General features: G+C 34.8%; 3 protein-coding genes across 4 annotated transcripts in view; all 3 read left to right on the top strand.

Moving 5' to 3' along the window:
* Positions 1-2140, top strand: part of LOC306876434 (integrin alpha-V-like) — a 28641-nt gene extending 26501 nt beyond the window's left edge. For both annotated transcript variants that reach the window (XM_079427589.1, XM_079427590.1), the window contains exon 30: positions 365-2140. In XM_079427589.1, the coding sequence (XP_079283715.1) occupies positions 365-463 (99 nt within the window). In that variant the 3' untranslated portion in view covers positions 464-2140. The remainder of the gene's footprint in view (positions 1-364) is intronic.
* A 1377-nt stretch (positions 2141-3517) lies between these two features.
* On the top strand, positions 3518-9914 carry LOC306875743 (beta-crystallin A2-like). Its single transcript, XM_079426457.1, has 6 exons — positions 3518-3652; positions 5925-6002; positions 7354-7538; positions 8356-8497; positions 8650-8792; positions 9352-9914. Exons 3-6 carry the CDS (start codon positions 7378-7380, stop codon positions 9497-9499), a joined length of 594 nt encoding a protein of 197 aa, XP_079282583.1. The 5' UTR covers positions 3518-3652; positions 5925-6002; positions 7354-7377; the 3' UTR covers positions 9500-9914.
* Positions 9915-13468: 3554 nt separating this feature from the next.
* On the top strand, positions 13469-16879 carry LOC306875957 (protein FEV-like). Its single transcript, XM_079426789.1, has 2 exons — positions 13469-13847; positions 14685-16879. The coding sequence occupies exon 2, from the start codon at positions 14744-14746 to the stop codon at positions 15230-15232; it is 489 nt and encodes a 162-aa protein (XP_079282915.1). The 5' UTR covers positions 13469-13847; positions 14685-14743; the 3' UTR covers positions 15233-16879.
* The last annotated feature ends 1556 nt before the right edge of the window (positions 16880-18435 follow it).

The raw sequence follows: 18435 nt of genomic DNA, 5'->3' as shown, positions 1-18435 counted from the left end.
CCGATGCCCATATTTACATTTAAAGCCATTATCGGGCCGATGCCCATATTTACATTTAAAGCCATTATCGGGCCGATGCCCATATTTACATTCAAAACCATTATCCGAAATTGGTCCGATAATATCGTGCATCCCTAATTTTTATTTGTATTATTTTATTATTACTTGTATTTCCATAGCCTATTCAATTTATGTAAAAAAAAATTTAGAAAAAAGTCTCCATGTCTCTTTTGTGGTTTTCTTAATGTTCAGTGCTTGAAGAGTCAATGTTCAATGGTATTAGTTCAATACCAAAACTTCCGTCATTGATACAATGCATACAAATATCATTGACTGGTTCCATCTTGATTTCTCTCCTCCTCAGTTGGGCTTCTTTAAACGTGTGCGGCCGCCCCAGGACGACAGCATAGAGAAAGAGCAGCTTCAGCCTCAGGAGAATGGAGACAGAAACACAGAAGCCTGAGCTCTTCATCTTCACTAGTCAATCACAGCGCCAACTCAATAATGCCGCCACAGCAGGCGTGTGCCTGATTTACAGCAGTGTTGATGAGAGTACATCACATCCTTTATCTTTAATAGCAGGTCAGCATTTAATCATCCAGACAGCTCTGATGAGAGAGATGGCTGTCGTTGTTTGAATGGTACACAGCTGAGCTGGTTTGATTAACCATGATGCTCTGTTAATAGGATTCCCCATTTCCCCTGTGCTCCTGTCCTTCTTTAACTGCACTGAGTCTTAAGATGAGATTTGATTTTGGGTGTAGAGAATAACACATTTAAAATCAGTATATATTTCAAATTGTTTACAAGTAATAAAAAATAATGTTGGTAATGAACCATAATAGAAAATGAGATCATGATTTTTACATGGAAAGATGTGACGTAGTTTGGTACATCATTAGATTGCTGGTTCTGCTTCTTCTGTGGGAGAAACTTTTGTTATATTGTTAATCACCGCTCAGTTTCTGCTGTTTGGGGGATTTCTAAGACTTTGGACTTGCAGTTCTTCTGTTTTCTTTGCAGTTGTTTCTGCTGTTGGGATTTGATTTCTTATTTGGGCGTAAGGTGTATTATTTTGAGAAAATATTCTTATGTTTGTCTACTGTAAACACATTGTGTGTTTGTGCATTTAGAGCATTTGGTTGAATTTGTATTATAAAAAGAAAAAAATAATATCTTTGCACAATAGAGCAATAAAATGGTAGCATTTTTGTATTTTTAAAACCACCACTTATGGACAGAGCACCTTTATTATAATGGTTTAACTCACCTTTAGTTTAAATATTCCTTTTGGTCAAAAATATTTTTATAGATGAAACACTAGTCTGTTTTTTAAAGATCTCTTTTACCCAAATTCATGTTGATTAGAATAGGAGAAAAATCCATTTAGTGTGATGTATCCCGATTAATATTAATTGATAAGAATAAAACAGTTTTGATGGTATGGATGGAAAAACATATACATTTAGAAAACTGAGACTGGAACAATATTGGCCTTTTTAAATTGTTATATTAAAAAAGATTTATGGATTAAAGGTTGCGGTTCATAGTTACTGGTCTTGATTTTGACTTCGGATATACTGAAATACATAATCCATAACACTGAGAAAAAAACAAACCTGGATTTCTTATGTTGCTGTATTATAGTAATGCTGCTGCCCATATGAATTTACCCATATTGGGTCGCCATAAATATGTTGTCTAAATGAAAAATTGTATACATTTATAATTCAATCGAAATTATGCATTTTCCTCAAATAAAATGATCCAGAATATATTCTCATTTGTTTGTAAAGTTTGTGTAAAAAAAAAAAAAATCATAGCATTTTTTTTTTGTTTAATGTTTAAAAATGGTCTTTATTTTTGACTTTGCTTTTCTTTTTTCCCCCACGATTTTGTTTAGCAATATGTTGTTAATGCGTCTGCAATTCAATAAATATACTGATATAGTAGCATTTCTTTTTTCTTTTAGTTTGTCCTATTTATGAATATAGCTGGATTTGAATTTAGTACCTGTTTTTGCTATCATAACACCATTTCTAATCTACAGTGATGAACTTGACCTCACAGGATATGTTTATCTGGTTGATGAATAACCAACTGCAGGCTTTAAATACAAGAATAAACATCTTTAAATTCTACAGTGCTTCCATTGTTTTTGTGTACTCGAAACAAAACGGCTGTAAATAAGTTCTGTGCTTATGATGAAGAAAATGAAGAAATGTAGACTTAATTGTGGATTTTATTATTTATTGTAAAAATGTTTGCCTTGCACATCATGTAGCAGCTCACTGTGCTTCTGTCAGTAAGAAGCTGAGATCACTGCCCGGGTCATACTCTGGTCTATCGCAGTCATTCCATCCACTTGAATACAATCCTAATACTGATTATTCCCTCCATGTTTTGTACACTAGTAAAATGCTGTTTAAACATGTCAGTCAAAATCTCACTACTATTATTAAAAAATTTTTTTTTGCAAAATTGGAATGTAAATATAATGAACAGTGAAGACTGGGGCTTATGTTTCTTTGTCTTGTACACCTAGCTAGATCTGGCCTGGTGGTAACTGCATCTATAAGCCATTCGATGTCGGGATACAGTAAAAACAGCATCGAGGAAACATTTTTGCTCAAGAATCATTTCATATCAATGTTGAAAGCAGTTGTGCTGCTTAGTGGGGTTTTTTTTTTTGTGATACTTTTTTCAAGATTCTTTAAAAAATATTTTTTTCTTTAAATAATTTTTTTTTTTGTTATTTGTTGTAACTTCACTGTCACCTTTGAGAAACTGAATGTCCATGCTGAATAAAAGGTATTAATTTCTTCTAAAAAATCTTTACTTTTAAAAAGTAGTGTACCTGAACAAAATTGAGCTTCAAAAATAAACCATGATATATGAAAAGCAACAACTAATTTCTCTTCTGCCTTAAGCATTTATTAAATAACTAAGTGATTGCAACTTTTGTCAAAGCCAAAAATAAATGTTGAAATTCCCTACTTGTTATCTCTTGTCAAATCCAGTAGGGGGCAGAAACACATCAGTTATCATATGGATGTTGCTGCCAATAAAGTGTTTAAATGATAAGCCTTTCATATAAATGAAAATATGGCCTTAAATTATTATTTCTGTCAGTCATTGTCCCCCTGCTTTTCTTTGACAACTGTGTTGTAGTTTAATGTCGTTAACAGTAATTATACAGAGTTTTCAACTGTGTTGTAGTTTAATGTCACTGCTAAGGAAATAAAAATATATATGCCGTTTTTCTCCCTTTTCCTGCATAAAAATAAGATGAGCTGAGCAAACTAAGTGTGATTGTATAGGCGACCGGTTATATTTAAGAATCACTCACCTGCAGGAGAGAGCGCAGGTTTAAGGGGGTCCCCTCGCGCGCTCCAGGTGTCTCCAAGCTTTTGATCTCGACGAAACGCGAGGTCGGTTTGCACAGAGCGACATGATTGACATAACACTAGTAATCTACTCTGGCCCTCCCATTTGACTCCCTGTGTCAATACTGGAGGAGAGGAAAGTGCGGCGTGACAGGTGTGCAGGACAGAGTTCCGCGCGCTGGAGACGGAGATGCACTCGAAATACACCGCTTTAGAAAGCCAAAGTGCACTACTATTATAACTCTACTGATGCGCAGAATGACACGGTAAGATTTGTTTTACTCAAGTTTTGTTAACACCTTAGTAGCCTACCTAAATGTAGAATTATAATTAATAATTTGAATGTAGTATTCGTATTTTAATTCACGCGGACTGCTGATTAATTATATGATGTTTGTAGGCTATTGTTGAAGAAAGTTATTAGGCTACTTGGGAAAAGCATTGCTCACGTGATCTGTTGTTCTTCAAGGAGAGAAGACACGTCATATGAATGGATGTTCTGTGTGTTTTCTGTACTTGTCTCACGTTGAGCCACTCGCACAACACCTGCAGATGAAGAGGTTTTGTTCGTTCGGCTCGCGTTACGCAGATGCAGACACGCTTCAGTACAACACCACACTCTTCACCGAGGCCTAACCATTCTACAGCAACGCCAATAATATGCTGATTAACTATAAACTATGCTTAGGCTATGAAATATGCCCAAATGTCTAATGTCTTATTTGCATAGCCTATTAGTCTATATTTGGCATTTAGACAAAAGGAAACACGTTAAAAGCTTTTTATTTGTTTATTTATTCATTCATTCATTTGTTTATTTTAAAACCAGTAGCACTTGTAATACTGTAAGGTCAACAGTTTGTGAATGAAACTTTTATATTGTCAACCATTGAATTGTATGTGTGTTTTAAGAACAATATAAATGTAATAATCTGTATATTTGTGTGTAAATATCCTTATTAAATATTTATATCCTTGTCAGAGTGTTTCTTTGAGTCAGCAGGTAATAATAGCATATTTGTGACCCTTCACCACAAAACCAGTCTTAAGTGTCAGTTTTTTATATCTACTGTAGGAAATTTACAAAATATCTTCATGGAACAAGATCTTTACTTAATATCCTAATGATTTTTGGCATAAAAGAAAAATTTATCATTTTGACCCATACAATGTATTTTTGGCTATTGCTACAAATATACCCCAGCAACTTAAGACTGCTTTTGTGCTCCAGGGTCACATTTAATCACTATAAGGTTATTCAATAGGCATTATTCAGAAAAATGTATTTAAAAAAATTATACATTATTTTAATAAAACAGAAACAAAATCTTAATAAAAATGTTAGAAACTGGCCTATTCGTTTTTAAGTGAAAACAAATGTTTATTATTTATTTATTTACATTTGATGCATTTACAGTTCTGCTCATGTTGTGACAATTATATTGTGTCTGAATGAAGCATATCTTGCCATATTATTCCATGACGTGCTTAGCAAACAGTTACCTGCTGGACAGGCGTTGCCTGTTGGCTTTGCGGCAGTTAAAAGAGTTACTGTTGAAAATGCAAATTATCTTTTTTTCTTTCTTTTGGCAGTGGCAGTGAAATGTCTGTCTCTGTCTGTCGTGGCCATGTTCTGCAGAAGCGCTCGGTTTGTGCTCAAACACATAAAGGACATTATCTGAGCAGATGTCACCTGCACTAGCTGTCTGGAGCTGTTCACATTTGCCCTGAGAAGGATTAGTTTCCATGGCACCCTAAAGAAAACCTCACCCAGCACTAACTATTCAGAGAGTACCGGCCAAGTAAATAAATGGCTATCAGGAAAAACAATATTCACACCTACATGGTTTTATGCAACAATAAAAAACTAAATAAATAAGATGTTTATCTTCACATCTATATGAAATGTGGATATTTTACAGTTCAGTTAGTATTTAAACTTCAAATTTGTTTACATTTTTAGATAGGCCTATTGATAAACTAAACTTTTTATTTTGTTCAAATACACAGACATGCCAAATCCTGCCACTATGAGGATATAATGACAGTTTACTTTTGGAATGAGATGGAAGTGTCACACTTTCTGATTTGCAAAAGGCTGATTTGCATGTCAAATCCCTCTGACAGTTACACTGTGTTTTTGCATTTGGAGTGTGTACGTTGAACACACACTTATCATCATCTGATGTATCCTCAGAATGTTTAATGTTTTTGAATGAAGTCTCTTATGCTCATAAAAGCTGCATTTACTTGACAACAAAACAGTAATATTGTAAAATATTACAATATTAATATTTAATATTAATCTCTCTGTCTATGCAGCCATTACTCCAGTCTTCAGTGTTAAATGATCCTTCACAAATCATTCCTTGCTGCTTATTTTATTGAATCTTTTGTATTGTTATAATACTTTTGGATTTAATGCATCATTGCTGATTTTTTTTTTTTACTTTTGAGTACAACTATGTTGCAATTACTCTGTGATCTTATGAAATTAAGTTATAGATAACTTAATTATACATATATTGTTTCTCTCAGATCAGTAAAATCAGGATAACAGGACACCAGCTTTGTCATCCCTACAGCACCTGTTCTTACGCAAACAACACCTAACAGGTGAGAATTAGCACATGTGCATACATGCATATTCATGCCTTGGCTCATCAGAATGTTTCATAGGGTTATGTTTCCAACATTGTAATAAATTTACTTCTGCGAATAACACAAAATAGCGCTGTGGTCTTAAAGGTCCTAAACATGTTCAAATGTAGCCTACTGAAACCCAGCTATAGTGGTCATGCAGTAAAGTATTACACCACCAGATGTCATCAACAAGGACTGGACTAGCTCTAAAGTTTCAAATAAATTAAAATGGCCTATACATGATCATGCTCTAAATGAAACAACACGGGCTGAATATGATAAATCTTCCTATGCAAATCAAATTTCAAATGTTTATTTTGATATACGTATATCATTATCTGAGGTGTATTTAGCAAAGTGAATTATAGGCCTACTTCACCTTAGGCCTATTTTTAATGTAAGTGCGAGTGCAGCCATTTCTAACTCGAATGTGCAAGTCAAGCAAACGCTTCTAGTTACTTTAGCCGAACAAAAACAGCCTGTTATGCTGCTTGGTATTGCAAACTGGTATTTGTTATCATATTATATTAATTCATTATCGTAATCATAAACACTAGGTTTTACAGTTTACTGCACTTTGTTATGAAGTGTTGTTCTAGTTACAGCGACTATAAATGAATTGGAAGTCTTGCATGTTCACAGAAAATACTTTAGTTCTGCGTTGCCTAAATAAGGTGGATTTTGTGGACCAAATTATTTGTGACATATCATTAAAGTGTGAAAGAAGTCCTCCTATTGGCCAACAGCAGTCAAGTTCTGCCCAGAGAGAGCATCCACAAGCAGGCCAGAGAGTGACCAGGGCTCAGTCTAATCTCCAGCAATTCTGCTATTATTTACTCGATCCGATCAAAGTCTCATGTCAAAGCATAGCCATTGTAAATAGCCAAGGGTCTGGCGTGGGGGCAGATAGTGGAGTTTTGATGAGTCAGTGGGTCTAAGACCTCCACAATAGGCTGCACAATAGCGAAGGCTAATGCGTTTTTTCTGTTGGCTGCTGCTGAGTGTGCAGGCCTGATGCGCATTCTGCACTAAATGAGGGGCCCTGTCCTATAAAAACACTGGACAAGGGCTTGGCCACCACATTGATTATACTGGATCTGTCCCACCTCAGTACGTGAGTATGCCACTGTCTTAGCCCTCAAAGTGAAACATCAGATTCCTAAAGAGCACAGACAGAGCAAATGAAAAAGATCTTGTCAGCAGGAAACATATACTCTCTCAACACTCGATCCAGGAATCGATTTTCACTTGATCTATACCCAGGAATTTCTCACATGGGTGCATGAATTCACGTTATGCCCCTCTCCTCATTTTCCTGATATAGAGAGTGCGGTGATCGACAGCAGCCATGAATCCGCAGGAGCAGTTGGAGCAGAGGGGGACGTTTAGGATGACCGTGTTCGAGGAGGAATACTTCCAGGGCAAGAGCTGTGAATTCAGATTTGAGTGCCAGAACATTCTGGACAGAGACTTCAGAAAGATTCGCTCCATTAAGGTGGAGACCGGCCCGTAAGTGTAGCCTCTGGATGTTTGAATGTGCAAAATGTGAAGCAGAGAGGATATATGATTGCCATGATTAATATTAGAGATATATTTATATATATATATACACACACATCTGTTTTTTAATGCATTAAATTAATCAAAAGTGGCAGTAAAGACATTTATAATGTTACAAATGATTTCTACTTCAAATAAATGCTATTCTTTTGAACTTTCGGTTCATCAAATAATCTTGAAACAGTGTAAACAAAAATATTAAGCAGCACTAATATATTTTAAAATTGATGATAAGAAAAAATTATATAAAAAGAAGAATATCATAATGATATCTGAAGGATCACGTGACACCGAAGAAAATTCAGCTCTTTAAAAATATATTAAAATATAATTTTATTTGTATTCTAAAAATTATTCTATTAATCTATAATAATTACATTATTATTGTTTTTGATTGCTTAACATATGCCTATATTAGAATTACAGAGACTATTTGTATCTCTTTACTTGATAGCAGTGCCCCACAAAACCACCTAATAATCATAAACAATATTTGCAACTTTAACTATAGCTTCAATGCTGTTATATTTATGTAAACTGGAACAAAAACAGAGATAGTGGCTATAGTCGGTGTGGCTGGCAGCTGCCTGCTGTGTTGCGTCTGTCAGTGATGACAGATGAGCTGATAAAGGAACACAGAGCCGCTCCATTCAGTCCACACCATTGTGTTTGCTTTGCTTTTGTGTCCTGATCAGTAGAGATCACTGCCATGTAAAACGCTGTTGTTTCCTGGTTTGCATTGACTATGACATTCTGTCTCTCTCAGCTGGGTGGGATACGAGTATCCTGAGTTCCAGGGCCAGCAGTTTATCCTGGAGAAAGGAGACTATCCCTGTTACCAGGCCTGGAGTGGCAACAGCAGTTACAGAACAGAGCACATGCTCTCTTTCAGACCTATTAAATGTGCTGTAAGTTTATCCCCGGGGGGCACAAGCAACAGTATGTCAAATCTGTGAAGATTTACTCCAGCACCTCTTTCATCATCGTTTACTTCATAACGAATATCCTCAAAATCATCACCTCTTTGATCTCATTTCCCATGCTCACCTCTCCCCGACAGAACCACAGTGACAGTAAGATTACCCTCTATGAGTGTGAAGACTTCATGAGACGTAAATTTGAGATGTGTGAGGATTATCCCTCCCTTCAAGCCATGGGTTGGTGCAGCAAGGAAGTTCCCTCAATCAAAGTCAACTCTGGAGCGTAAGTCACCTCACCAGCTTTTTAACATCGTCTGTCATTAAGAAACTAGCATAAATAATTAAATATTGAATAAATGTATTTAATTATTCAGTATTTTTTGAATGTTTGTTACTAAAGCCAGACAATATAATTTATATTATACATTTATTTTATATAGTTTACTTTTTGTTTTATCGTGTATATTTATATATAATATATATTAGATTTTCAGTAAATGCTTTGTTATTTTTTTTAAATGCAATCAAATAAAAAAACATTACATTTTTATTATAAAATTTAAAATGTATAATTTCAAAATGTATATATCTATCTATCTATACACACACACACACAATTTATACACTCTCACAAAGGTGTACCTTTTGAAAGGGTACCACCCCTGGGACATCTTTTGTGCCTTTTTATATATATATATATATATAATTGTCTTTAAAACTCATATTATACAGAGTGTTGTCCTTTATGGATCTCCATTTCTTTGTGACAAATAATGTATCACTAATGCACACACTTATTTGTGTGTGGTGCAATAAATGAGATTTGCCCTTTTCTCTGGCAGCTGGGTAGGCTATCAGTTTCCCGGTTACCGTGGATATCAGTACATCTTTGAGAGGGACAGACACCAAGGAGAGTACAGATGCTACAACGAGTACGGCACCCAGGCACACACCAATCAGATCCAGTCTATGCGCAGAATTCAGCAATAAGACCCAACACCACCGTGTACACCGTGTCAATACTATAGGCAATAAAGACATTTAAACTATAGTAAAAGAGTGCTTGTGGCAATTCCTTGCTTCCTTACATCTCTGCTCAATTCATGGATCTGCAAAGTAGTCATTCTTGATGTAAAACAAGCAGATCTGATGCTTTTTTAAAAGTTATATGTAATTAGAGCTGGCCTCCCACATTTCTAGGTAAATGTAATCATCATGCAACATTTTTTTCTCTGAAATAGTCAGACTAGACTGATGGAGGAATACGCCACTTCATTATATTTAACAATTAGGATGTTTTATGCCAGCTGAACAACACCAACTCTTGCTTAATGATGTCCTACACCATCTATATGATGGATATGAGACTGTTATATCTATAATAAACAAGAGCATGAGTACCATTATCTTAATGCCTCATTATTTGTTCTTCGTGGGCCTGCTTTTGAGGATTTCAGCTTCACATATAAATTCATATAAAATGTATATTATTTTTCTTTATATATAAAATACATTTCCATTTTTCATATATAAATGAAATATATAGAAATTGCTGCTCATAACAAATCTAAATGTTTAAGTATATAAAATTAAATGAACAACTATGAGTTTAAAAACAATTACTTTTTAAGCAACAAAAAAAGCCTTTTATGAACACAAACGTCAGCTGTATTTTATATTTTTATTATTATTATTATTATTTTTATTTTTTTTAAACATTTAAAGTGTGGTTAGGAATTACCAAACAGTAATATTTACATTTCATGTTACAAACGTGGACTAAAAAACAGATAATATAAGTTTTACAGAAACATATCATTACTGCCAGTCTTGAAAGTCAATGTCCATTGTTGGTTCAGGGTTGATGTCGATAAAGCAAGAAAAAAGTAAATATTATGTATATATAGGCAGAACATATGATACAGTCCATAAATATGGAAAATGAAGGGGTGGAAAGGTTAATGAATGATGAGGGGGAGGGCTTGTCTGGAGCTGTCCGAGGTCCTGACCTTTGTGCATTAAACACGTCGCACATATTATTTATTGATTATATATCTTTTTTTTTTTTTTCACTGTTAAAAAACAGCCTAGATCTAATGCAGTGGATGAATCTTTGTAACAATGATGGGCTAGCGGAAGTGCGGGTTCTTGTTCGTCCAATCAAATGGTTGTAAAGCTGGGATCCGGGTGTGATCCGCCTCTATGTGTTTGCTGTGTAAGCGTTCAGGACTCCAGCAGTATTTGGCTGCACAGGATCAGATGTGAACGAGGCAGTTGCTGTTTAAACACCCGATCCCACACCCAGTCCAGGATCTCCTAATAAATGTTCAACTGTACACACCTTTATCAAATACACATATCATACGAGCTGATTAAAAGTGTGCCACTCGTTCTTAGTGCATGATTATAAGACAGAGGAGAGTGCTGAAAGCAGCTGGATCTGAGACAGGGTCTGACATAACAGGACGGGGTAAGTACTTACTGAGGGAGCAAAGCAGGACTCAGACCGGCACTATAATGTGGTTTAGTGTAGGAAATAGCATGCATATGAATCACAAATCAAACCTTTTAAACTACACAGAATAACGTTTTAATAATTAACCGAAATATGCTACTTAAATGTATAACATCATGTAAAATATTTCATTAAAAATCGTGTTTATTAGAATTAAATCAACCTGACTAAAAGGTTACACCAACAAGAGACACAGTGTTGAATCACAATGTTGTTTGTGCTATGCATCTTAAATTTAGAAATAACTCACTTTCTAGTGTTTCAGATTAAAGTTGTTTAACGTTGCTTCTATCGAACTCTAAAATGAAATTAATAACAAATATAAAGGGTGCTGCTGATACAATTCACCCCCTACTGGGGAAATTTGTTAGGAGATCATTTAAACATGGACATTTATATGTTGAGCATCTATTTATGCTGGAAATTTATTTACTATTAAATTAATTTGATTTTAACATTTTCATTTTTATCATTTTAGCTCAAATGGTTGAAAAATAAATAAATAATAATAAATAAAGAAGAAAACCTGTGGATTCAATTCACTTTTGCAGTGTGTAATCATGCAGGTCCTTTACAGCTATGACCTGATATTAAAAACACAATGAAATCTTCAGATGTAGATTTAAACTATTCTCTTTATAGTTTGTATTTTCTAGTTTATTTCCCCTTAATTGTCTAATTATTGCATTCAGGAGCGCGCACCAGCATGAAGTGACCCATATGTCGCCTGGAGAAACTGAAGAACGCCTTGCATCCGAGGCTTGTTTTCAGTTGCCTGCGATCTAATTAATGACTCAGGCAGCTAAAGCAAGTCTGGGACGCCAGAGACAACACGACACGACAGACAGAGCGCGTCAGAACGATGCACAGACGATGAGAACATTTTTACAGATGATATTAATGTTTGTTCATGTCGATAATGATGCTACTCTGACAGTTTAAACAATGTATACAGGTTAAATAAACACAATAAGTAGACTGCACACACAGTACCTACCTGACCTATTGCACGATCATAAGACTTCATACCCTTTATTACCAACTATTTACCTTTATTGTCAGATTTAAACAATAAATACACACCCCTGTACACACAGTCAGCATTAGCATGTTTACTTGGCACAAGAGAAAAAAATAAAGCATAATTAAACATTTATCTTCCTTTTCAGTTTTTGTTACTTTACTAGTTCACGAGTGGAATGTCGTATGAATTATTGTCAAATATAGGGTGAACCCAATCTATTCTGCTATTGTTGTAACTAAAAAAATCACAGTGTAAAATATGTATCTAAACCTCTATCTACATTTATCATTGTTTGGTTATTTGTTAAGATTTGGTTTTGTTAAAAAAGGTATAGCCTGCATGAATATACATGAAATTCAAGGACTTGTATAATACAAATGTGTCATCATTATGAATGAATGAATGAATGAATGAATGAATGATGCATTTTTTATATAGCGCTTTATTGTGTATTGCTGTACACCCAAAGCGCTTTACAATCATGTGGGGGGTCTCTCCTCAACCACCACCAGTGGTTGAGGAGAGATTTTTTAATTTTTTTTTATGATAAAAGAACTAATTATTGTCTATTATGCTCAGTTTAGAAAGGTATAATGTTACGCGAATTTAGAAAGGTAGAATATTATGTGCTATATTAAAATGAAATAATAATAATAATAATAAGTTCAACCAGTACATGCATGCATTATGTAACAGTCCAAGAGAAGCGATCAGGGCAGATGCCATCTATTGCTCATTAAAGCAGCATAAGTTTGGGATCAAATGTTCTTGTTTACCATTATGCACTGAGGCATGGTTAAAAGGTAAATATTCTCAACCAACATGGAACAGGCCTTTCTGTTTGCACAGAGGTAAAAAGGCGGAAAAGAAAAAGGATCTGAACCGGTTTCCATGTCAAACACTTCAATTCTCCATAGAAACTCTGATCTTAACGCAGAAACTTTATTAAACCTTGATGGTGGATTGATAAGGCCGAATTTCTATCGGTTCCTTTTTATTGTGGAGACGGGGAGGGATGACAGAGGTAAATTGCTCTTTTAATTAAACCAATGCACCGAAGGAAATTGCTGTCTGAATATTGTCTCAGAGATGGGGCTTGTGACAGTTGCCTGGAAACTTCAATCTGTCTCGCATTTATTCCAGATCACAGTTTTGAGATAAAGTTTAATAAAAATCTTTGCGCCAATGAAAGCCTATCCTTTCTCGTCTACTACCGCCACCACAATGCGACAGAACTGCGGAGGAAGCCTTATGTTTAACATGTATCTCTCAGGTACACAATCTTTTTTTGTGCGTAAAATGAGCAATATTGCTGAAATGAGTGAAAAGGAAAGGGCGATGCTAGGGGTCCGCGGGTGCAGTGCTGCGCTCCGTCGCCGGTGTCTCTGACTTCTCCATCTGAAAACGCATGTCCTCTTTTGTCGGAAATCGGATATCCTTTTTCCTGGACGCGTTTCCTGACCTCAGCGCTGAAGTCTGGGCAAATACATCGAGCAGCAACACGACAATACTCATAATATTTAACCTCTTTTGCTGCGATTTGTTATTTACAGATGGGTGACATTACGAGTTTTATCTAAAATTACGAATTACAAATACACAGACGGGGGGGAATGTTTAATGCATCTGTTGCGTGTTATGTTACTCCAGTATTTCAGAAGGCATTTATAATATTAATCACAGCTCAATTTTAAATGTCAGATGTATTTTCAAACGCTTTCTTTCAGACCCTACAGAAAATCTTTTGAAGGAAAGCAAAAGCTCTTCTTGGACCCCCATCAGCACAGGAGTGCAAAAAGGTGAGTGTTGCGATGAATTGTTGACAGGCAAATGCTCTCACTTTCGTGCAAAAAAAAAAATAAAAATGTTATTGCATATTTAAACAAAATAAAAAAATAAAAATTGTATTGCATATTTAAAAAAAAAAATGCAATTGTGTGCATTGTTTTTTTCTTCTTTCCTTCTCTTATTGTATTGTTGTCATTTTTGTGACTGTGGCTTCTCTTTTTAAGATTCATTGTTATTTATTATTGTTTTATTTATTGCTCTTGATGTACGGTGACCTTGAGTGATCTGAAAGGCGTCTTAAATAAAATATATTATCATTATTATTATTCAAAGTGGTTTGACTGCTTATTTATGATTTTATTTCATTTTGATGAGGTCTAATAAAATATATTTAAATTTTTATATTTTTAAAACAATCTCTTACAAAATAAATGTTCCAAAATAGGGTTAGAACTATTATGTGTTCCCAAAAGAAGGTTTCAGTGAATATGTCTTTAAAGAACAATTTTTAGTTCTAATTTAAGAACCTTCTTACACTACAAAGAACGGTTCTTTATGGAAAATACCAATAAAGAACCTTTATTTTTTAGAACCAAGAAGCCAATACACCAAATAACCTATAATGAAACATTAAAAAAAATTATATCTCCAAAGAAACACACATATATATATATATATATATATATAAATAACATCTACAGCAAAACAGTTTTTTTTTTTTGTTTTGTTTTTAAAAGAGTGATTTTTTTTAAGCTTTTGAAGAATGCCCTTTAAAGAATACTGATTACAAAAGGTCTCTCTGTTTGTTTTCCCTACATTTATGTAAGCCTACTTTACTTGCATTTTAGGAAGTGGACAAATCCAGCTATGGCAGTTTCTTCTGGAGCTGCTGTCTGACAGCGCCAACATGACCTGCATCGCCTGGGAGGGCACCAATGGAGAGTTTAAACTGATAGACCCGGACGAGGTGGCCAGACGGTGGGGGGAACGCAAGAGTAAACCGAACATGAACTATGACAAGCTGAGCCGAGCTCTGCGCTATTACTACGACAAAAACATCATGACCAAGGTGCACGGAAAGCGATACGCGTACAAATTTGACTTTAACGGCCTGGCGCAGGTGTGCCAGCCCTCCTCAACCGAACAAGCTATTTACAAATTCCAGAGCAACTTCGCTCCCCTCCAGTTTTCAGGCATTTCCAAACTCAGTCTGGTTGCTCCAGGTGCTGGTCCGTCGGGCTTCTCATACTGGCCCGGATCTCCTCCGACCCTGTATCACAGCCACAACCTGCAGCCGCCAGGACCCTTCGGTGCCGTGTCTGCGTCACATATAAGCTGTGTTAACAATATCAACACCTTAAATAACCTCAATAATATCAATAGTCACTATAACTGATTTTTTTTTCATTTGCCTTAGGAGTGCGCGCTGAAGGCTAATATTCAAAAGCGCAGCTGATTTCAACATTAATAGTATTCCAATCATACCCCAGATAAGGAACAAATTAAAAGGCTTTTATTGAAAGGATAATTTGGGATAACATTTGTTAGATTGGTAATGTTGATCACTTTAAGATAAAAAAGCAATTTAGCGCCATCTTATGGAAAATAACACTATCACTTCGTGATTAATTCCTCATAAAAATCAGATGGTCTTCGTAGTCTGCAGAAAATTAACGCAATGTTGGAGAAGAGTCTGCATGGTATGAGAACAAATGGTAAGAAGCAAAAATGAAGAATTCAGATGCAAAAGCCTCTAAAGTGCCGTTTTCTTCTGAAATGATCATTTTTCTCAGGCTCTCATGTTCAGGAGGCTAATTTCACTTTAATAATATTTAATCCCACCAGTCACAATAGTAACCATAAAAAAAGTTTTCATTTATAAAGCTCTTAAAGCTTTACTGACTGATGTTTTAGTGCACTTTCTGCAAATATGGAAAAAAATAAAGGGTCTCAATTAAATATGTGCAGTTGTCACATGACCAGAGCAGATTATTTCCTGTTTGCAGCTTGAGAAGATCATAACTGCATCAAAGCTCCAAAACAAAAGCCTAGTAAAGTGTGTTAACATAAAGATATGACAAAGATTTTTGGCACTCATTATCTTTAAGGTGTCTAATATTAATCTATCAATTCACATATATTCAGTTTTGTTGTGTGGTCATAGAATGAGTAAATATGTTGATGGTGGGATAGCAGTGAATTTAGGTAGCCTATACAATATAAATCCAGTTACACTAAAATGTTGCAATGACAAAATATTGCACTAAATTAAAAGTTCAAATGTTACAAATCAGTTACAATATTGATGTTGTAATACTGGTAGCACTAATATACACATTTGATGATTTAGCAAAAAAACTAACAGTATTTTGAAATACGCTGATGGTTGTATTTTTATTTTTTTTTGTCTTTTATCTCATTGTTCCTATCAATGTCGTATAAGGTTTTTTTAATGCATAATAGTAACCCTAGAATGTGATCAAAGAGTTTAAAATAGCTGGGCTAAGATATATAACATTTTTTTATGACTTTCATTTTTTATTATTTCAGTACACAATTGTGACCGACCATAAAACACCACTTTTCCTAAACATTTTCAATAAATAATTATTGATAAGGCTATTTCAAAGGGTTAATGACACATCATTTGGATATTTTCATGTCTGGGAAAAATTTGGGATTAAACGGGTTAAAGTGAAATAACTGAAGCCTGAGAAAAATGCTCATTTTAGAAGAATATTTGAGATGGCACTTGCATCTGAACTCTTCAAATGTGTTCGCTACTACACTTTTGTAATCGAGCATCACACTTATGTTATTTATTTAACTGCGACATTGACTCGTGGACGGTGAATATTGGGCATAGGGCTGCATTTTAAGAAGCGTATGTCCTAATAAACCCTAAATAATTATTTTTTTTCGTATGGTCCACTTAAGCACGCAAAGACTGATCACTAGTCTGTGTCCTTGCCTGGTTTTCATTCAATTGATTATTTAGTTATAATGTATTTTGCTTGTGACGGTACATTAAAATGATTAATGTAAAAAGCATGACCTGTTATATTTGTTCTCTGTTTGGGTGGTTTATAAAGTAATTTTTTTTTTTTTTAATTCTATTATATATTCTATTAAACACACACACACACACACACACACACACACATGTAATAATGTTCACCTAACTTTTTTGTTTTTAATTATTATTTAGCCTTCTTAATAATTTTTAGGCAACGGGTTTCCTCAATTTTTTTTTTTAAAGTTAAGCCAATCTATCACTTTTTACAGTATAATATACAGTTCAATAATATTTAACTATATATTAAACTAAATATCCTCATAGGCATTGTAAAAAGAGAAAAAGAAAGCGGGTCAATAAAACACAGGGGAAGGAAAATCTCGCATAAAATAGTGGAAAGTCTCCCTTCTCTCTCAAAATAGAAAAACACGGCGTCTGTGCACGCTCTTCGTTTCAGAATTACACAATCTGGACACAAGAGGGTGCCATGTCTGTATATTTGACCACAACCTCAACTGTGAGAGAGACAGCGCCATAGGACATCCTTTCAGCTTCATATATCAAAAAACTAAAAGGTACAAACACTGGAAATACGGAGGAAATCCAGACCTTTTCCTGTATCGTATCAAGACTAAGATCCATGGCAATGCATTTCCTACATTGTGGCAAATGGCTTCCTTGTTTAATTGGCTGGTAGCTTATTTGATGTCATAGATGAGGAATTTCTCCAGCATTGCTGTGTATTGTGAGGAGACCCATAAGTCCCATCAGTGTGATCTGCATGTCAATAGCAGCTCTTCTGGGGTCCGCCATTTATGCAGGACTTGTTTGCACTGACACACTGGACCTGTTTTAAATCCAGCTCTAATCTGGCCAACAGACTCCATCTTAGTGCCTGCACAGACTTGGTGCTTTCATTCAGTCAAAACAATATTTGCATATGAGATAAATAACAAAAAATCAAGGAGCCTCTATAGGTTTTGCTTAATCGTCACACGTTTAAATATTTCTTATGCTCGCTTTATTTTTGAAAGTCAGTTTTTGTGTAGACACATCTTAAACACTTGGTTTTGAACTTTTGAACGTTTCCTCCATTATTGCCCAGGAGGAAAGACACAGCCCATTTAACATAATATGCTCCAACAGTACTTACACTATACGGGGCAAGTTGTCACAACATCTATTTTATTTCTTTTTTTCTAAATTTAAAGAGTAAAACAATTATTAAACACTTTGTTGTGACAACCAGCCCTTGCCTCTCCTATATTGAAATTACATAATTATTTTCTTCTCCAAAATAATTAATACACATCTGTGCATTTGTCAAAAATATAACTACATGTTCTTAATATGGTTTTATCTGACCTATAATCTTTAAAACAATCTGTTTTCATGTAATCCTATAGTTACACCCAAATACAGTAGAGTAAATGTACAATTGTTGTTGTTGTTGTTATTATTACTTAAAAATAGTGACCTTTTTAATTTGAGCTAAGTAGGGAAAATGTAAACAATAACAATCTAATCTTTATATATAAGGTCTACCCTCCGTAGGTCTCCTCAGTGCTCACTAAGATAAATCA

Source organism: Barbus barbus (assembly GCF_936440315.1).
Source record: "Barbus barbus genome assembly, chromosome: 10".
NCBI lineage: Eukaryota > Metazoa > Chordata > Actinopteri > Cypriniformes > Cyprinidae > Barbus > Barbus barbus.
The sequence above is the reverse complement of the archived record's forward strand: the minus strand, read 5'-3'. Positions and strand labels throughout refer to the sequence as shown.